This window comes from Polyodon spathula, chromosome 3, assembly GCF_017654505.1.
Source record: "Polyodon spathula isolate WHYD16114869_AA chromosome 3, ASM1765450v1, whole genome shotgun sequence".
Lineage (NCBI taxonomy): Eukaryota > Metazoa > Chordata > Actinopteri > Acipenseriformes > Polyodontidae > Polyodon > Polyodon spathula.
The window spans coordinates 87474459-87495460 of NC_054536.1; the positions used below are offsets into that span (position 1 = coordinate 87474459).

General features: G+C 35.6%; 1 protein-coding gene across 6 annotated transcripts in view; it reads right to left on the bottom strand.

The window, feature by feature from the left end:
• Nucleotides 1–21002, bottom strand: part of LOC121313576 (thrombospondin type-1 domain-containing protein 7A-like) — a 191860-nt gene that overhangs the window by 38451 nt on the left and 132407 nt on the right. For 5 of the 6 annotated variants that reach the window (XM_041246260.1, XM_041246254.1, XM_041246258.1 and 2 more), the window contains 6 exons: nt 16256–16447; nt 14759–14993; nt 9137–9252; nt 8152–8284; nt 7752–7855; nt 57–251 (listed from right to left, as the gene is read on the bottom strand). In XM_041246260.1, the coding sequence (XP_041102194.1) occupies nt 57–251; nt 7752–7855; nt 8152–8284; nt 9137–9252; nt 14759–14993; nt 16256–16447 (975 nt within the window). The remainder of the gene's footprint in view (nt 1–56; nt 252–7751; nt 7856–8151; nt 8285–9136; nt 9253–14758; nt 14994–16255; nt 16448–21002) is intronic. The other variant, XM_041246256.1, reaches the window with a different exon arrangement.

A 21002-nucleotide genomic window follows, 5' to 3' on the forward strand; every position in this document is an offset into this window, starting at 1 on the left:
TAGTCAATGAGTAATGTATTTCCAGTTTCTTCTATTCTTTCAGGATTTTTACTTACCAACAAGTACTCGTTTTCTGGTTCTAACTCCTGCACAATCTGCACTACATGAAGAAAACTTGGACCAGTTGGTTAACTGGCAGTCATCCTGGCAAGGCAGTTGGCATGGCTGAGTTATAGAAGGCATAGATCCGGCATTCTTCAAGCACTCGCCAATGTCACCCTGTCCACCATCTTGCTTGCGACAGGATATTGCTGCAGACAATCGAATAAGGGAGTCATTATTCACCATATATTCAAAAAAGAATAACATGCATGGAATCCCTTTTGCTAATCTATTCTGAAGAGGTATGGTATCTTCCAATGGGTGGAATAACCCCCATATTTGCACATTGTCAAGATGTGTAGCCCTGACTATTCAATGGGCTTATGTATTAATGTAATGGTTTTTAAATAACTGATTAATTTATTTACAACATGCACAGCTGTATGCAAACTAAATGTCCCACTGTGGGGATCACAGGGCTTAGCAAACAGTTTTATGGATCCACTGGAATGGAACATCAATGTCCTTAACACAATATAGGTTGCCCACTCTGATCGGATCTAAATTGGTTCTTGGTTGAGAGAGACACTGTATAGTATCTACTGTAGGTACAGTGTATTTGCAGAGAAGACAGATGCAACTTAGTATTATGTTATAATTTTACTCTACAATTACACTGGCGAGTGTTGCCTGAAAAAGCAGAAGCATGGGTCAACATCAGGCTATGGCATAATCATGGCTATGGTGTAGCTTCAAAGCAAGAACTCCAGAAATATAATGCCCTATCAAACATGGACAATGCTTGTGTATGATCTGTCTCTTAGTACTATAGTTAGTTAGAATTAAAATTAGTTAGAGGACCATTCCATGAAGATGTGATGTTTGTTTCATTGATAAGTGATCAATATCGGACTAATGACAATTCAATATGACAAACTTTACATTCCCTTGAGCTAATTTTAGTGCTAAAGAGAAACAGGGATCTAATAATTTCAATTACCATACACACTGAAATTAAACTTTAAAATTAATTATGATACACTGTCACAAAGATGGCTGCAGTGGGTAATGTCAGACCAGAAGCAGGAACCAACACAAAATAAACAGAGAGGTGGAGTTTGGTGAAGCTGAGCGATTGTTACCGCTCAGCATTTAATAATTAAACAAGCAGAAAATAAAAGGTTGCAAGACAAGCAAAACACAGGACACGGCACTTTAGCTAAAATAAAGAGATGAAACAAAACGGACTAACACTTAAACAAACAGTGGACTAACAGACAAACAAACACAGTGAGTCAAAACAATTACTTATTTTCGTTTTTATTTTCTCCTCTCCACACCCATTCTCCACTCACTGAACACACAACCCCGGGTGAGTAAAAACATGTTGCTTTTATGCAGCTGTACCGAGACTCGATTGCTAATCAGTCATTCAATTGGAGTCCTGGTACAACTGCACGTGAATTAATAAAAGTGCAATTCCCTGTACTCATATATTATTACATTTTACCTGCACATGAAGTGCTGTGCAATCCTCGTGACTAAATACACATATACATTTTAAACACTTGTGTTACACAGACCCATTTATATCCCGTTTACGAATGACTGTACACCAACATTAACACACTACACGTAGCATACAACACAAATAAATAGCCCAGGGGCGGGGCACTTTGCCACATACACTAAATAATTTGTTGTTGTGCTATTGTTTAGAACAGAAGGAGTTTTGGAATAATAAAACCATCCAGTACATCATTAAAGTTACTGCTTTTAAGACTTCAGCTATTCAGCTCAGTCACAGATGAGATCTTCACTAACTGTTTTTGGCTGACGTCATACTCAGAATTGTCTGTGGGAGAAAATTGAGAGAAACCAAGAAGTGTAGTACATGAAAGATATTACACTATAAACACAGAATATCCTGGAAGCAGGGCTGCAGAATGATAGCACCCACATGATGTGCGCCGAAGGATTTGGTCGGGAGCAGAAGATTACTCAACCCCCAGGCCTGAAGTTTTCGACATTTGACTTACAACTTTAAAGTCTGTTTCAAGCTCTTTTTAAAACGACCGCTCTAGTACACTGATAGTGTAAGGATTATTGCCCACATTGTCAAACAGGTAACACAGCAATAACGATCCATCATGTGGTACGGAACAGAAAAACCAGAGCACTTGTTGTAATGTTTTTATTTATTTATTTATTTTTAAAAATCGTTCTTCCTACAGTGATTTAGAGAAAAGATCTCAAACCCCAGTGCACTACAGAGGCCGTTTTGAAAATAGTTTTGAAACATACTTCAGTGTTATAAGTGTCAAAAGTTTTCAGGATGTTAACAATGAAAAGAAAAATGACAGGCACATTATTTAGCAGGGGTTATTGTAATTTTTCAGAAAGGAAAGAAAAACAGAAATCTAAAGCTAATATACAACAAGCATATGAATAACTTATTATGGTTTGTTTATTATTGTTTGATAAATGTATTGGGTTTTTACTTACATTAAAATACAAAATAAAAAACTGTTTCAGACTAGGACCCATGCTTTATTTAATGTAATTCTGCATGATTTAAGTTACATATACTCAAATGTATTATTTGGTCTAAATTAAAGTAAATTACCCAGCCTGGTTAAATATTCATTTTCTTAAACACTTGTATAGCACTATGGATTCTGTAGATGGAATTTATATCTAAACTATATCTAAATATTCTTTATGATCTTGTTACTGTGTCTGCCTATCCAGTAATGTTTTTAAAATCTTTTATGTGGTCCTTCTGCCAAAAATCTATACAGCTGTGGCCAGCCACCCATTACAGGTAATACATCTTAATGCAATTGTGGTGTTTCTGTTGTCAAATACATAATTAACTCAGTGATTACAGCTTTTAAACCCGAAAATAACATGAATGTCACCGATCACACCAGCAGAAAGCACACTAAGTGCATGTTTTAGATGCGCCACTCTGAGATTGTTAAAAATGAATGTATTTTTTTGTTTGTTTGTTTTTTTCGTACCTTTCCAACAGTTTACTGGTGTGACATTAGTTTTACAAAACTACATTCAGAATTCTTCTCAACAGAATTTTAATGAAGCACTCCAACTTAATATATTTAGAGACATTAGTTATTTTAATTATCTGGAAATTTCAATTGCATTTTTAATTTCAATATTTGTCACTAGGCAAACTGTGTCCATCTGGTATTTATTCAGTAGCGTTAAAAATATAATTATTAAAGTTTTAAAAAGATATGACCAGGGTTACAAGCAGTATTGGAATAAATATCTACAGTAGCTACAGTAAATTTAGATAGCAAATCATCTATGAACACACTTTGAATCAATACCTTGTTTCCACAAATTTTATTTGTGTTCTGAGCCAGTATGGTACCTACAGAGCACGCTGACAGAACAGTGTCAAATGCTGTCCCCATGGAAATGACTTTTACAGTGTTGATTGCAGAAATGACTTTGATAATATTTAAAAACATGTCTGTCATGTCCACTTCTTTTTGTTGTGGTCTTTAGACATTTTTATATTCAAACTTATTATGTTTTTATTTTCTCTCGACACCACTGAATTTTTGTCTATTCCACTGCTTCTTAAAATTTGCAAGATTTGTTTATACACTTTAATATTTCTAATTGTTTTCTTTAGATGCTGCTATATGTTGTTTTCTCCCCATACTTGTACTAATGATTTAATTTCCTCATTTTATCATTTCAGTTTGCCAACTTGAGTATTCTCATGGCTATGACAATAATCAAAACATCTCAACTGTAAATGACTTGGGTAACCAAAGGGCTCTGATTGGCTGGAAAGGATTCCAAACTATGTAAATGTGTAAGTACAACCGTATTGTTTGGAATGGCCTCATCAACAATGTAAAAACAAAAGCACTTTTCATTTTAAAGCAACAATTGTCCATTGTATACACACAATATTAAACTAAAAAGGCGGTTGTACTGAGATAATCTCACTTCTAAATCACATGGTTACATAATGAGTACCATGAAGTCCACACTTTTTGTCAATTAAACAAGAACGCTATTTGATATATATATAGTGTGTGTATACACTCCTGTGCAAAAGTCTTAGACATGTTGCATTTTTCTACTCTGATGTATTATGAGTATTAATACTTTGCTCGAAGCCTCCACTAATGTTTTCTCTATTATAACAACCTTAACTTGCATAAAGAAGGAAAAACATTGAGTGCAATAGCTTGCATCACTCGGTTTTCAAGGTGTGGTATCCAAAGCATAATCAACAAGTACAGAGATACATCAACCTAATTGACAAACCCAGGACTGGAAGACCCAAATAGCTGTCTAACAAGGGTGAGCGATACTTGAAGATAATATCCTTAAGGAATAGAAAGAAGACAAGCATTGAATTGACAACAGAACTGGCAGAGGGCACAGGTTTCTTTGTTCTCAAATCAACAGTACGAAGGTCACTCTTAAAATCAGGACTTAAAGGATGTGTTATAGTAAGAATACCTCTGTTGAGAAAGGGGAACAAGATCAATAGGTACAAGAACACAGAAATTGGACTATATAATAATAATAATAATAATAATAATAATAATAATATAATAATAATAATAATAATAATAACACTGTGTAACACTTTTTTTTTTTTTTGTTTTGTTCCTGGTTAGTAAGTGTTATTTCCTAATTGCTTATGCCTCAAAAGTATAGAAAATGGCTATTATTCTCCACAAACTTTGCTTTTGTGACCAGGACAGTGATATTTTGAAATTTACCTATTTTCCAGAACATTCCAGATAGATTCAGTGCTGAGTAAACTTGGAGTAACTTCTAGAACTTTCTAGAACTTTCCAGTAATATAAATAGTAGTATAAATACAGGGGCCTTAAGCCCACCAGTTCAGTTTAGTTCCAGCTGCCTAAGTGGATACATATCTGCATTTTTCTGAGATGGCATCAAGAGGCTGCAAGCATCCGGCAGATGCATTTTGCTATGTCTGCGGCCAATTTATCAAGACAAGAGCGAAAAAGTACTCCGTGGAAGCATCTGCTAAGATGTGTGAGGCCTACAAGGCATATTTCGGCATGCCTGTCGGGGATCAAGACAAACCCTGGGCACCTCATTTCACCTGCGAGCACTGCAAAAAAACTCTGGAAGGTAAGATGGACAATTGTTGCTCGGAATTTTATGTTATAAAATTTGTTAAAATTTTTTAAATTGTAAAAGTTTTTAATTTTAAAATGTTTTACAATTTTCAATGTTATTGAAAAAATATATCATATATGAAAAATGTTGCGAGAATCTCTTACACATTAGTCATGGGTGAAATAAATGTATTTTTGTAGGATGGTACAGAGGGGAAAAGAGAGCCATGAAGTTCACTATCCCAAGAATTTGGCGGGAACCCACTGACCACTCAAGCAACTGCTACTTCTGCATGGTGGACCCTTCCAAACGTCGGACTGGCAAGAATGCACCTGCTATCATGTATCCGGACCTTCCTTCATCCATCGCCCCGGTGCCACACTGCCATGAGCTCCCCGTACCCACTCCTCCGGAGAGAGAGCAGCCGTCTTTAGAAGAGAGCAGCAAGTCAGAGAGCGAGGAAGACATTGTAGATCCAGATGACAATTTCAGAGGTGGAGCTGAGGAGAGAAACCCATACTACCCCAACCAAAAAGACCTCAACAACTTGATTAGAGATCTTGGTCTCACCAAGTCCAATGCCGAGCTTTTGACGTCTAGGCTCAAGCAGTGGAACTTGTTGGATGAAAGTGTGCAAGTCGCAGATCAGAGGAAGCGTCACCAACCTTTTTCCAGCTTCTTCACCCGTCAAGATGGGCTCTGCTTCTGCCACAATGTGACCAGTCTGTTCGAGGCAATCGGAATCGCCTGTAACCAGAATGAGTGGCGCCTCTTCATTGACAGCTCATCCAGGAGCCTCAAAGCCGTGCTGCTCCATAATGGTAACAAGTACCCGTCTCTTCCCCTGGCTCACTCGGTGCACCTCAAAGAGGATTACAACAGCATCAAGACCTTGCTGGACACCTTGAAGTATGATGAGTATGACTGGGAGGTCATAGGAGACTTAAAAATGGTGGCACTCCTGATGGGTCTCCAAGGCGGTTTTACCAAGTTTCCCTGCTATCTTTGCCTTTGGGACAGCAGGGACACCAAGACGCACTACCACAGGCGGGACTGGCCACAGCGGACTGAGTTCTCTGTGGGGTGGAACAACGTCAAGTGGGAGCCACTGGTGGACCCCCGGAAGGTGCTGATGCCACCACTGCACATCAAATTGGGCCTTATGAAACAATTTGTCAGAGCTCTAGACAAGGAGTCAGCAGCCTTCAAGTACCTTCAAGACTTCTACCCTAAGCTGTCTGAGGCAAAGGTCAAAGCCGGTGTCTTCGTCGGACCACAGATAAAGAAGATCCTGGAGTGCAATGAATTCCCCAAGAAGCTCACTAGTAAGGAGAAAGCTGCTTGGAACAGCTTTGTCGCAGTGGTTCGGGGCTTCCTGGGCAATCACAAGGCCAAAAACTAAGTGGAGCTGGTTGAGACTCTGGTGAAGAACTACGGCACAATGGACTGTAGGATGTCCCTCAAAGTCCATATCCTTGATGCTCATCTTGATAAATTCAAGGAGAACATGGGAGCGTACTCGGAGGAGCAAGGCGAGCGCTTCCACCAGGATATACTGGACTTTGAACTCCGCTACCAAGGACAGTATAGCGAGAACATGATGGGAGACTACATTTGGGGGCTGATTCAAAAATGACTAAATCTTTTGTAGTCATTTTTGTATTACTTTAGTATAAATACATGTTAATTTGGATCCATATGTTGTTTTTTTCTGACTTTATGTGAACGAAAAGACACAAATTCGCCCGTTTTCTCATTGGAAATTGGTAAATTTCAAAATATCACTGTCCTAGTCACAAAAGCAAAGTTTGTGGAGAATAATAGCCATTTTCTATACCTTTGAGGCATAAGCAATTAGGAAATAACACTTACTACCCAGGAACAAAAATTGTGTTACATAGTGTAATAATAATAATAATAATAATAATAATAATAATAAATAATATATTATTTATATAGGACCTTTCATAGGGGACCACCATCACAAAGCACTTTAGAGGTAGGCTGTGAACTGGATTATATGCAGAGACACTTACAATAGGACATTGATTTAACGCCTCATATGCAGGATGGAGCACAATGAGGTTAAGTGACTTGCTCAGGGTCACACAGAGAGTCAGTCAGTGGCAGAGGTGGGATTTGAACAGGTGACCTTCTGGTTACAAGCCCTGGACTTTAACAACTAGGTGCTTTGGACTGTTCCTAATCATTTAAAAGAGGTTATTATTGCTAAAGGTGCCTCAACTAGCTATTAATTTTGTTTTCCTTGTCAGGGTATGAATACTTTTGAATTTGCATTTTTGGAGTTTTACCAAAAAAATAAAATAAAATGCTGCAATAAATAATTGTCTATTTCTTGTAACTTTTTTCCCCATCCACAAAAGCAAAACTTTTGCTACAAAAGATTTTTCCAAAAAAAAAAAAAAAAAAAAAAAAAAGTTTTCTAAAAATTATAAATTTCCATTGGGGTTTGTAAACTTTCGACTACATCTGTTAATTTCTTTGGACTGATAGACATGTTCTGTACAATGGTATTTGTTGTCTCAGACTCAGGAAGGGCATACCTCTTGTTTGCAGTCCTGGTCCACAGGTCTCATGAGTTCCGGGACTGTCTTGACGTACGTACCATGGCACTAACTGACAGCGACGCCATTTATGTGTCTTCCATCTACAAAGGAGGATACACAAAAAACAGATTTCACTCAAAACCTATGATGCAAGATGGCAGAAGCTGAACCATAACAAAAAGAAGCCACCATTGCTTTGACAACTGGTTACATAGAGTAAATCTGATTCACACTGATCTTGGACTATCATCCGATAGCCATGAAAAGTGTATTATTACCAGTGTATTCTTCAAAAGTGTTGTTATAAGTTGTTAAAACTTGGTAATGGCAATATAACAACTGCTTAAGAAAGAAAAACTTTGACATGTATTTTTGTGTATTAGTTAAGCAGACTTACCTGAAATCAGGGCACACGGATGAGGTCTCACACTTCTTCTCTTCGTACAGTACTTCAGGGCAATCCTGGCCACCATTTGCTGGCAGTTGAATGATGACACGATTACGGGACTGTTTCTTTAATGAATGATCCCCTGTAAGATTAATAAACAGTGTGTGTAGAGAGAGAGAGAGAGAGAGTGAGAAAATCCCAGGAGAATCGGGATCCAACAGGATTCTCCTCATCGAAGAAACAAAGTAATTGGCAAACTGAAAACTCACTATTTTAATAATTAGCTACAACATTTTGGCTTCTGCCTTCAGATAGCATGATTGAAACAGCAAGGTAGATGCTGTTGTTTAAGTCCACATAACAGTAAAATGTAAGCTGTGAAATGCTTTCAAGCGCAGTTTCTAGAAATACTGTAGGCAATTAGGCAATTATATTTTAGGAACATCATAAATGCTTCAGAAAACAAAAAAAATCAAAAGAGTGCTGTTGAACACTGCAATTACCAGGATTTTTTTGCCACTTGTGCAAATTAGGGGATTTCTTCTTCAGAGATTTTTATAGCATCTGTTGCCTAGTTGCCATTTTATGATCTTGTTTTTGGAAACAACTGAGACACATTTGAACAATTTAGCTGACAATGTCTGTAAAAGAAACTGAATATGAAAATTTTACAGTGTTGTTTTTGTAAAAAGAATAGATACTCTGTTTTTTTTAATTGTGTGCATCTATAATGCATCTGTGACCAATGGCTTTAAGCTTGTGTATATGGGCCTTGACTCAGGCTGCTGCTTGTATTCTGACCAAAAAAAGTATGATACATTATGGCAGTACTGTAATTATTTCATATATATTACTTACCATTTACTTATTACTTTACAAAAAAACATTGTGGGTTTAAACATCTATAAAAGGGTTTGGTAAGTTCAGAACTTAATGAATTTGGAACAGCAACTGGAATGGGAACACGTTGTACAGGCTTGAATAATGGCATTACCTTCTTGACATGATGATGGGCAGGGAGTCCAGTCACTATAAGGTGTTACAATACAATCCTTCTTGCATGGCAACAGACAAGGTCTCACTGTCTCAGGCCGAAGACTCTCAGGACACCTAAAATAATTGGTCAATCTGGTAACCTCATTCTGTATATTGCATTTATGATATTGAAGACCATTTAAAAAAAAAAAAAAGGTTGTTCCCATTTTGGCTTATTTGGTCTTAGAGCAAGTCATTCATACGTCTGGGGTATTGCGTGATTTTCAATCACCATAGGACAATTTTAATAATCAAAACACATATCTAAATAAATCACAGTAGTTGAAGTGCTGTGCCCATTGATCCATATAGTGCAACCTCTACAAACCATAATCAAATTAGCTGTAATACTGTTACCATGATATTCCCAATCAAGAAACCTCTAAAAATAATACACAGAGGTGTTTTGTAAAAAACAAAGTTTGTATAATCAAGGTTTCAATATAAACACGTATTCAAGGGTGAAATTATCAATATATGATTATATGTGCAGCCGGGTGTAAACATTTAAAAAAAAAAAAGATAATTTGAGTATCAATGAATACTTTTAGAATGTATACATATCAGTACATGATACATTTATGAATACAATTTAAGTGATAAAATATAACTAATTCATCATAAACAAGGAAGCTGAAATTACTGAAAGCTTTGTACTCAGTCATGTGCTGTAACAGAAAACTTAAGTTAAACCCTAGGTATTAAAAAATATTACATTATCCAGTTACTGCTGTAGAGTTGGATTTGTCTTTCAAGATATCCTAAAAAAGCATGATGTTATGTTATATATATATATATATATATATATATATATATATATATATATATATATATATATATATATATATATATATAAAAAAAAACAACTGTGCTATGAACAAATAATACAAAATGGTCAAAGTCAAACTTTTTATGTAACAGGCACTACTTTTTACGTAACAGGCACTACACTGCTAATAAAATTATGTACTTGACTTGGACATTTTAATCTCCATAGTATCACCATAGTATTCTCTGAAATCATCCCCATACTTTCCAGACCCTGGGCACCCACCTACAACAGGACCTGACCATGCTACAAGAAGAGCCTTGGATTAGAACATATATCCCTGTCTAATTATTATTTTTTGCTTATTTTTGTACTTATTTTATTTATTATATATTATGTGTGCTTCTCTGTTGTGTTTCTGTGTAGATTAATTACCGTGATCTATTCCAGAAAAAGATGAGTGTATTTCATGCGAAAACTGTATAAAAGTAGACGTCACTTGTCGTTTTTAAATCGCTGGCATTGTAGTTCCTGCACAATAAACAAAGTGTCAAAAGACACATTTTCATAAAGTAATATCATTACTGTGGTTTACTTATGCCTTTTTTTTAGATGTATGCGCAAGTGAAAACTCAAATTTGACTTTAATATTGTAAACTCTTCAAAAAAATGAGGCATTGTTCAAACAGAAAACACCTCACCATTATGGTTTCCATTGATCAGTCCTCATAACAGAATATACTAGGATCACAACAAAGCAAAACGTTGATCACTACACTTAGCAGGTACCTTGCAAGTTGGGCCAGTGATTGGAAAGCGTAAAGCACACTTACATCTGTGTCCCAATTCTGACTTGCTCTGACAAATCTTTGTCGACCCTGTTTTTTTGTTTTTTTTATGTTAATCCCTACTGTCCCACACATCACTTGCCATTTTAGAAACTTTCACGCAAATTCTGGCAAGGTGGTAAATCGATGCAAGGCAAAAAACTGTGATAATTATTTCTAATATGTATCAACTATGTAATTTATGGCAGACACTGACAGGGACTTGTGTCTTCAAACTCATGTGCAGCAATGTTTGTTTGAATATTCAGATAGTTTCTCTGCTGAAAATACTAATTACTCCATGCAGCTGTTTTCACGTCGCACTGCTAAAGTCTTCTCTGGTTGATCAACCAATGAGTACTGACATAAAGTGAAATGGACGGATATTTGTGATGCATGCCAAAATGAAATCCGATCAGAAATAAAGCTCAGCTAATCAACATGCAGTGATTATACGGTCGTTAATGCTGGCCAATAGTAGCTAAGAGAAACAGAAGCAGTATGAGCTAGTGGATTGTGTAAGTGTGGATGGAATACATGCGCATTGGATGAAAAGTAAAGTAAGTCCCGGTACCCAGTACAGGCATTAAATTAAGTCCTGGTACCGATAAGTACCAGCGGAATGTCACCCCTGCAAGTATCTTACTGTACTGTACAGTATAAATATATGCATGTCTTGACTATACTGGACTATATGGCACCCAATTGTACCAGTACTTGCATCATCTTTTACTTGCACTGAACTGCTTCATAATTTGTCGTATTTTACTACTGCTCTTAATTATAACTATTTTCTGTATCTTTCTGCATCTGTACTCCCGTTTTTTGTAATTGGTCTTATTTGAAATTGTTCTTATCCATTTATCATACTTGCTATGAGCTCTTAATGGACTTTACTTGTATAAGCAAATATTTTTATTATAAGTTTAACTGCTCTTAGTCGAACTTGCTCTTAAATGTAATTATTTACAGTATTTAATGTTATTTTCTTTTAGAGAGGAGCATAATTAAATAGAGGCCAGGTCAATGCTGGAAAAAAATAATCAACTCAAGCTATCCATGGTCCATGTGACACTCAATAAAGCATTAATCCCATAATTTCAAACACACAATTGACTTCCTCAAGGTCAGATCAAAGTGATGTGATGCAATGTGATGAGGCTTTTCACCGAGCCAGATAAGCCCAATAAGCCCAACAGTGTTATTTCAGTTCTTTATATCACACAGTGATAATCGTTTTATCAGAAGAATCTGAGTCTGGTTCTGTGCTACTTTTTATGTGCACTGTTTTTGCTTAATCTTTGCTGTTGAATTCCAGTGGATCAAGAGAAATATGGCAAATTGTTCAGCTGAATGAGATCTAGTAATCTGATCTTTTGGCATATCCACAGGGTTTTTCAGTGATGTCCATAAAGTGCTGGGTAGAGATTGTATTTCTCATCCCATTGCCCGAATGGCTTAGATCATCAGTGTCAATTGCAATTCTCTGGAGTTGAACAAGAGCCTCAGGGGTATTTAAATGCTGGCCTGGACTGCACTGCTATAAAGTGAGACAGATTTATTTTTTTAATACCATTACCAGTGGCAAATCTCTTGCAGAGAAACCAAATCCTCTGGCTATTTTAATGTGTTTTATGTTTGGCTTTGCAACCACAGTTAAACCTTAGGGAGAAGCTGATTACTTGTTCTCTGCACAAGAGAAAATACCTTAATAAACAATGCACTCTACTTTGAAATCCAGTATCCAAGCTGGTGTAGCCTACTATATCCTATTCACACGAGTGTCACTTAATTAAATCAGAATATAGCGAGTCTCATCCGGTAAACGTGGGGAATATTGAGCAACTGTACAAACAACAAAGTATGAATAAAAATGTGCAAATGTAATGTATGTGTAAACAAAGAAAGTGGCTTATTGATCAACAGAGAGTATTGGAAACAGGAGTTTGATCCCTAAACGTGATTGGTTCAGCATAGTCTGGGACTAACACAATTAACTTTGAAAATAGTAAACAATTGTCTATATAATGCAAATGCATTAACAGAGCAAATGTAAAGACATATTTATTTAGAATCCAATAAAATATTTTCTGTGGAAATTCAATTCCAATGATTTTCTTCAGTTCTACTCCTGTTGTTGCTTCTTCCAAAAGAACAGATGTCTTACTTATATTGAAAACCATTAATTAACTGAACTATATAGTCAATATTCACAGACATTGTATAGGATAGAGGCTATTTATATATCAAATGCAGATCTATATTTACTACCAACATTACCAAAAATAAAACTGCATATGTAAGTAATAGAAACATGATTCAAAAGTAATGCAGGATTCATTGCAATTAGAAACTAGTAAACAGCACCTTTTCTGTTTTAAATCTCTATTGCTTTCCTTCCGTTTCACTTTCTTTAAAGACAGACGGTCTATCTGAATGTTATGCGACCATCTACCCTGTGGTTGTGCCCTGAAATGGAGCTTCTGCTTGGTGTGTAAGGTTTCTAAACAGCACTGCATCACACAAATGCTGCTTTGTCATTTTGTCAGACAAACTTTACAAAAAAAAACTAAACCAAAAATAAAAAAACTAATTATCTACAATAAGTGTCAGTAACACTTGGAACTCGTTAACTCAATCGTCAGACATGGAACTCGTTAACCCAACCTTCAGACATGCAATTACATATATTAATGTAGCCTCTTTATTATAATAGAAATCAATAAACAAACATAATGATAACAAACAGAGAAAGAAATGGCAAAAGACATCTGTCTATACGATTAAGAACATGAATATATTTAGTTGTAATTATCATAAAATATTCACTCAACAGTCCACTTTGTTATTTTGATTACAGTTTTTTGAAATATGTTCAAATTATTTCAACAAAAATTAATTGTGAAGTCTGGATGTTGATGTGATACTGGACATATTACCCTTTTCTATTTTTAGAACCCTATTTAGCTTAGTGAAATAATTGAACTTGTACTGTATTCATAATGATACCCCATGTTATGTTAATGAATTCCATTATCCAAATGCTCACAGACTGAAATTGTATTACATTTTAAATGCAAAACAGATACACTGCATTAATTTGCAGAGCAGAAAACACACTGCACCAGCAGAAATAATAATAAAAAGATCTTATTAGGTTGGCATTTATCACCCATTAAAGATTAATTAAGTTCTGAACTTTTTTTTTCAAACCATTAAATCAGTTAATTATATGTATGCTTTTGTTTCACTTTGTTTATTATGTGGTTATGCTTTTATCCAGACATAACTGAATCCAGTACTTTATAAAAATGACCCAGTGATGCATCAAGGCCAGGTGCAATCTGTTACACTGGTGCAGTTACGCTAACTCATGACTGTATCTGGAAATGCCAAACCAGACTACTTCTTACAAGGGAAATGCAACAGAAGACACTGCTGGTCAGTGCTAAAATACAGAATCCCCCTATTAGGACCATCAAAGGGAGTATAATAGTCAAAATAAAGCAGGCCACAACAGAAGCTCTTCAATTTGACATTACATAGAAAGGGAGTGACAGACAGGCATCTTGGTGGGGATGTGTGTGCACTGTTGTATTGTCACACCGATCAAGGCACTAGCACAAACATTTGTCCACTTAACTCAGTTTCTTATTAGTGTTACTATGTGTGCGTACACAAAGAAAACACCAGCAATACAGCAAAATGGTATTCTCAAGATGTTTCAATGTTTTGTAACCTCAGCTGTAAAATATGAAACTATTTTTCTCTTTTGTACTGTTTAGTATCAGTAGCTTTTGTCCAATCACTATACCCAATTCAGTGCCATTTAAAAAAAAAAAAAAAAAAAAAAAATCCCCATTGATCTTTCCAACTGTTGTAATAGAAGAAACACTTTTTTCTTGAAAAAAAAAAAAACAACCCAGAAAGACAAGGATCCGGACTGTGAAAATGTAATTCCTTTGTAAGGAGCCTTATCTCTTACTTCTTTGGTGGCACCTGTCCCACGTTGACCCTCACACAGATGACTTTTCTTGTCTGCATTCCGATTGAGCAGGTCAGTTCACCGCTCCGGCTGGTGGTAGAATTAATAGTTGATACTGATGGGTCCTCTATGCACTGGCCCCAGGTCCCAGTTTGCCAGTGATAGACAGTGCAGGGGTGGTCATTACAGCCGCGCACTTCATGGAGAGTGCTGCTATTCGGGCACTGAACTCCCCCTAAAACAATTAGACATCAGACATGTTAAAAGAACAGATTTTAAGCAATAAGTGAGTTTGAACAGGTAGAAACAATGAGTCAATAATGGGAATGGTAAAATGTTTTGCTAGGGTAAGACCATTTTATAATAATATATTAGATTACCATTCTGTCTCTGCTTATGGTTTTTCATGAGAAAGTTAATGAAAGGTTAGAAATCCTTTAAATGTAACGTTGGTAGTGTATATATCCACTAAATGAAGCAAGAATATAATACACAGAGAAATTTAAACCTAGAGCAATCTGAAATGGCAAATGAACCTGTTAAAAAAGACATTAGGGATAATGCTGCTTTGAAGATTGAAGTCTTAGGTTAGAGGTCACACATTATTGTTTTACTGTACACTTATTGTTCAAACATACCATCGGAATTACAAACTTCACAATTCCATGAAGCATAGTCTGGTTTTTTTTGCAAAAATAATACTTTTGGTTAAAATATATATATATATATTTTTTAATACATAAATATAAACCATTAAGGTCTAAGATGTTGCTCATAATAAGACAAATGCCTCTTACTACATCCAAAAGGTAGAAAACTGAACAACCATTCAATGTAATACTGAAATCTGATTAGTAGCCATTCTAACAGGAATAATCTACATATTAAAAAAAAAAACAGGCCAAACTAGTGTTTGATTAATTACAAAGACAAACATTCCTTTTTTTAGCAAGGGCAGAAGTCACTTGTTATGTACTACTGCATTTCAGCTCACTTTACCTCATTGCGAGAAAGTAATGAGTTCCTGTAAGTGTCTGTCTGTTTTTATTTATTTATTTTTTTCGGTAATCTTGCACGTGGAATCAAGGTTTTGCGGTGCGGATAACAATTAAGCTTTAAAATGGAAATTCAATCTGCTTTTTATACTAAAACACAGTCATTTGTGATTTGAAACTGGAAATAAAAGGCTTGGCCAATACTGGCAAAAAGGGGTTCCTGTTTATGTAACTACTTCCTCTTCTTCTTCTTTAATAATAATAATAATAATAATAATAATAATAATAATAATATACCATTGAATAATCCTTTATAATTATACAACTGCATGCATAATGAGCTGTCAATTACTTAACCTTTGAGCCCAGATCACAACTGTTTATATCAAGTATCCAGATACTGTAGTTAGAGCATAATATTGATAACAATGACTGGAATGGTGTTGCACACACTACAAGCTATAGACTTAATGAAACATCTGGGGAAATAGATTATTTTTACCTTCACCTGCATATGCCAAAATAGAGCGAGCCCGTGTCTGTTTCCCTTCAGTGGTTTTTCCTGAGCAGGTGTGAGAGCATGAGGACCATTTTGACCATGCGCTGAGCACACAGTCCTTTGGGCATGGGACTTCACAGACAATAGGAGTGGGATAGATGGCATCTCCACACAGCTGTCTGTCTACCTCCTCTCCTGGGGATGAAAGAGCCAGAAAACAGTCCATCATTGCTGAATAAGCAGGAAAAGTCAACAACCCAGCCCAGATGGGCACAAAGGCAAATTAGAGCTAGTTAATGAAAAACCAAGGTAAACATGTTCCGTGCCGAAATAAATTACTGAAGACAGACCCTATTGTATTGTACATATCATATTAAAAAAATCGAATTATATGTTTAAATAGACAGATAAATATACACAAAGATTGATCAAATAAACACAATTATTAATAAGAACTGAACAGTTACTTGATCTTTTTTTTATTATTTTGTCCAATGCATTTGTCAGCCATTGCATTTGTCTTCATGCATAACTATGACATATTGTTTTTATTCAAATCTATCTATGTCAAACTCTCACATGTAAACAAAATAAATATACTGTAAATATCTGCCAGTTTAATATGAATAGCTCTGTATTTAAACTTGTATTAATTCATAGTAAATTGCATTTTATCCTTGAACAATAAAGCGTTTCTCAGTGTCAGGTGAATGAGTAGTCATTGTAAAGAATGTAAAGTCCTATATATATGAAGTGGTATCTGTAACATGATTAATGTGAAGAAATTAAAATCATGGTCTGTATTTTTGATATGGCCAGGTTCAAACAATGTGCAAGTGAAACAGATCTTTACTGGTCAGCCCGGGTCAAAGCATGTCAACCAGCATCTTGAGGTGGGTCGCTGGGAGCCAGCTTAACCCAGGTACGACCCAGGTACGTGGTTTCACACTATGCAAGATTGTGACCCGGGTAGCCAGAACCAGTAGAAGTGTCAGTGTGAAAGGGGCTTAGGTAGCACTGCTACAGGCTTTTTGTGGGAAAATAATTAATGGCAAACACCCATTGTGAGTCGATTAGAAGACAGATAATATGACTAATATGAAACAAGGCAAGGTTCAATTGGTGTAAGATACTTTATATGGAAATGCCTGCCAACCTTTCCTGGAATCTAAGATGAAGACACACTTAAAACAGACTTAGTAACCTGAACCCATGCTTCATTTATAACCTTGGAAAAAAAACCTTGGACCCACTGATCTTACTAAATAATTGTGAGTCTGAAAGTACTGCTTGCAGTAAGGTTGGTAGTTGACTATTTTTGTGTTTCATTTTGTTTTTAGGTAATGGGGTTTAAAATAATAAGTATATTGCAGTGTTATAAGTAGCACTAATTATGCTTACAACATCTAGGCTAAATTATTAAACTTAAAATGTCATTCTTCAGATACAAAAGTCACTTTACATTTCTGTATTACTGGTATATTTAAATGACCAGAATTCGACTATAATGCATTCAGCTGAATCAAAATGAAATTAATTGTACAATACAGAAGAGAATATCATCAACGTAGCTGTTAGTATGCAATGACAAGGCATGTAAGGCCACTGAGGCAGATAGCTCAAGGTTTCTATTGAAATGTAACTCTCCTGAAGAGGATCTTACACAGAATCATCGATCCCTAGCCCAAGCATCAGCGATTGCTTTTGTTAAGCGGTTTAATCAAATGTCATAGTGGTGAAGAAAATTAAGTTTGATAACAAGCTGAAATTCTCAGGGGGAAACAAAGCCATTTCCATCACAAGACTACATTGCATCAATCAACTCATGTCTAAACAGGAGGCAGCAAGACCATGCTGTGGAAGTGTTTGGTTAAGAGGTAGAGCTGTAGAAAACCCCATCCTAGAATCATAAGCCAATATTTCCATCACTCAGTATTCCAAAAGTATTCCAAATTCTCTGTTTATACGAATGTATATTCTATATTTGAGCATTCTCAATTATCTGTTTGTGATGTAAGTGTAATGCAATGTCATACAATGTTTATATATATATATATTATATATATATATATATATATTATATATATATATATATATATATATATTTTTTCTTTGTCCTTTTTGACTTATCTTCCGTTAACTTGTTTTTATGTACTCGAGGTTAAAATTTTCGTTCGTAAACCTAATCGTATAACGTCACAATTCTTTGAAGAAAGTGAGGATCAAAATTCATAAGAACTTGTCTTTCACTCCTATTGGGACACACTATGGGAATACTGAATATTCCAAATACCTAGCTAGTAGATCTTTTTTCTGAATATTTAGTACTGAGTCTGTAATATACTTTTTAAAATGATTATATTTAAACTGTGGGTACTGGATGATGGTTCTGGCAATACCCAGATAAACCTAGAATAGGATAACAGGAGGCAAGGAGCTTGCATCCAATATCTTAACATTTCAAAGGATTCAACCACTGTGAAGATTTGATACCATTATTGTAATGATCTACACAGTAATCTAGTAAATAAAAATATAAAATTCATCTAAAAAAGCTAATCACTCCGATATTTTGATGACAAAGCGTGTCATTCAGCTGAATGTGTATTTTGGTTAATTGCTTGCACTGTAATATGACATTAACAAAAAAGAAAAACAACACATTTTCCTAAAGGCACTCAAAAGCATCACCAAATGCCTACTCTCCTAAATGTATAAACATCCCCAGAATCGTACACCCAGGCCAATTCTAACATCAGAAATTTCATTCTGAATAAAAAATGAATACAAGGAAGCTATCCTTCCTAATGTAAACTTATTTTCAATGAACACTGGGTTCTCCGTCTTTTTTTCTGTTGAAAATTGAAGGTGAAAGATATATTTGTTTGAACTCCCGACCAGGGTTCTCGGCAGCGGTGTTGAGCGTAACGGGCTGTTACGTTGTTACCTGGAAAAATGACGCTGTAATCGGGCCACTATGCTGGGTTTTCAGTTTGCTTAACGGCAAAAAAATAATAATCATGTGAAACATTGTTGATTATTCCTTTATGTGAGAAATTGGCTTTCTTAAAATACTTGTTTCGGCTCTCAGTACTCTTCAATGGGCTGGTTGTGACAGTATGTTCTTTAGTTTTGTGCATGTAATGTATGCGACATGGAGACAAGATTGAACTTCACTGAACTTTATTAGCACATTCTCCCCTGTTGACAGATGAAACTAGATCCTGGGTGTGCCCCTGTTACACAGCTCTGTGACAACCAACATCTTTGCAGATCTTTATTATTATACCATAATTACGTTCCCTCTAAGACTTTCACTTAGTTAGCCACTGTGGCTGAAGTAACTTAACATCTTTTAGCCACGCTGTGTTGTATATTACTGCAGGTGCAGAGCGTGTTCACGTGCACAGCACTGTATATTAACACGTGTAAGGCCACGTGTTAGCTGCACTATATAAAGGAAGGCGCGTGTGCACTTCGGGGTTCTTGGGGTTCTGTGTTGGTGTGCTATGTGTGTAACTGCCTGACGTTTGATTTTGTACAGTTCTCCTGTTCTGGGCTCACTTATTTTCGGACCCAAATACATAACACACTGGAAAAACTTTAGCCACTTAACTTTACTATAAACAAGTTGTTAACATACTGTTTCAGCAAGGCAAAAAGACGTGTATTTTATCTGAAAACACGTAGATATTTGCCATATAATGCCAGACCCTAACATTTACAATACACATAAATATATATGTCATTATTTTGACTGACGCGGTTTTCTTCTTTGCATCTTTTGGAACATGATTTTGATAATCGGTCTGTACAATTTGTTTTATAACTTTTTTTTCTGTTTGGATGCCATGTGGGTTTTGTTTCTATCAGAGCCTCTGTCCTCCCGCCAAACACAACATTTGTGGCATGCCTATGTTATGTGATCAAGCTAACAAGCTTTCATTGGGCAAAATTAAATCAAACTAAACAGTCTGTATTGATTCATCTACCAGCACACGTTGAATGTGCTGGCAGTCTTACATAAGTATATTTTTCAAAGCCTTTGCCACCGTCGCAAAAAATAGTCGTGAAAAATAGTTGAGCCACAAAGAAAAATGTTTCTCTTATGGTGACGTGGCGAGCTGCTAGCAGGAACGTAAGATAACAAGCTGGGTTAAATAAATAAATCGTTCAGACGAAGAACATTAATGTGTATTCCAAACAGTTTTGAGATATTCAATCTTTTTTATTTCATGGTCTTTAGAAAAAAATCCAAAGCTCCACAATTTTACAATAATTCTTTTGTATGACTTCAGTTTCCCATAGATTATATATAGTATGTAGGTTTTAAAATATAAAATGCGGAACACAGTACATGTCCACTTTTACTTGTGATAAGTTGGAAAAAAATGTTGTATATTCCTTAACTACGTAACAACAGTGAAAAATGGGTTTTCCACTTATTCTTGCAAGCACATGTGTGATCAAGTGTAGGTTACGTCTTTTAATGATGCAACAACCATATATATAGGAAAAACGACAACAAAAGCAAACTCCACAATCCGATGATCACAGTAAAGTTTATTAGAATATTTAAAATGTGAGATGATGCACGTTATTAGTATAGCTTTTTTTTTTAAATAATCAGTAAGTAGCCTATTATTTTAACTACAAATAATAATATACAACTCACATGCATAAACTACTATTATGCAGTAGGCTACAATTGAAAAAAAAAAGTCATGAATGTTTAGAATGTATGTTTGAA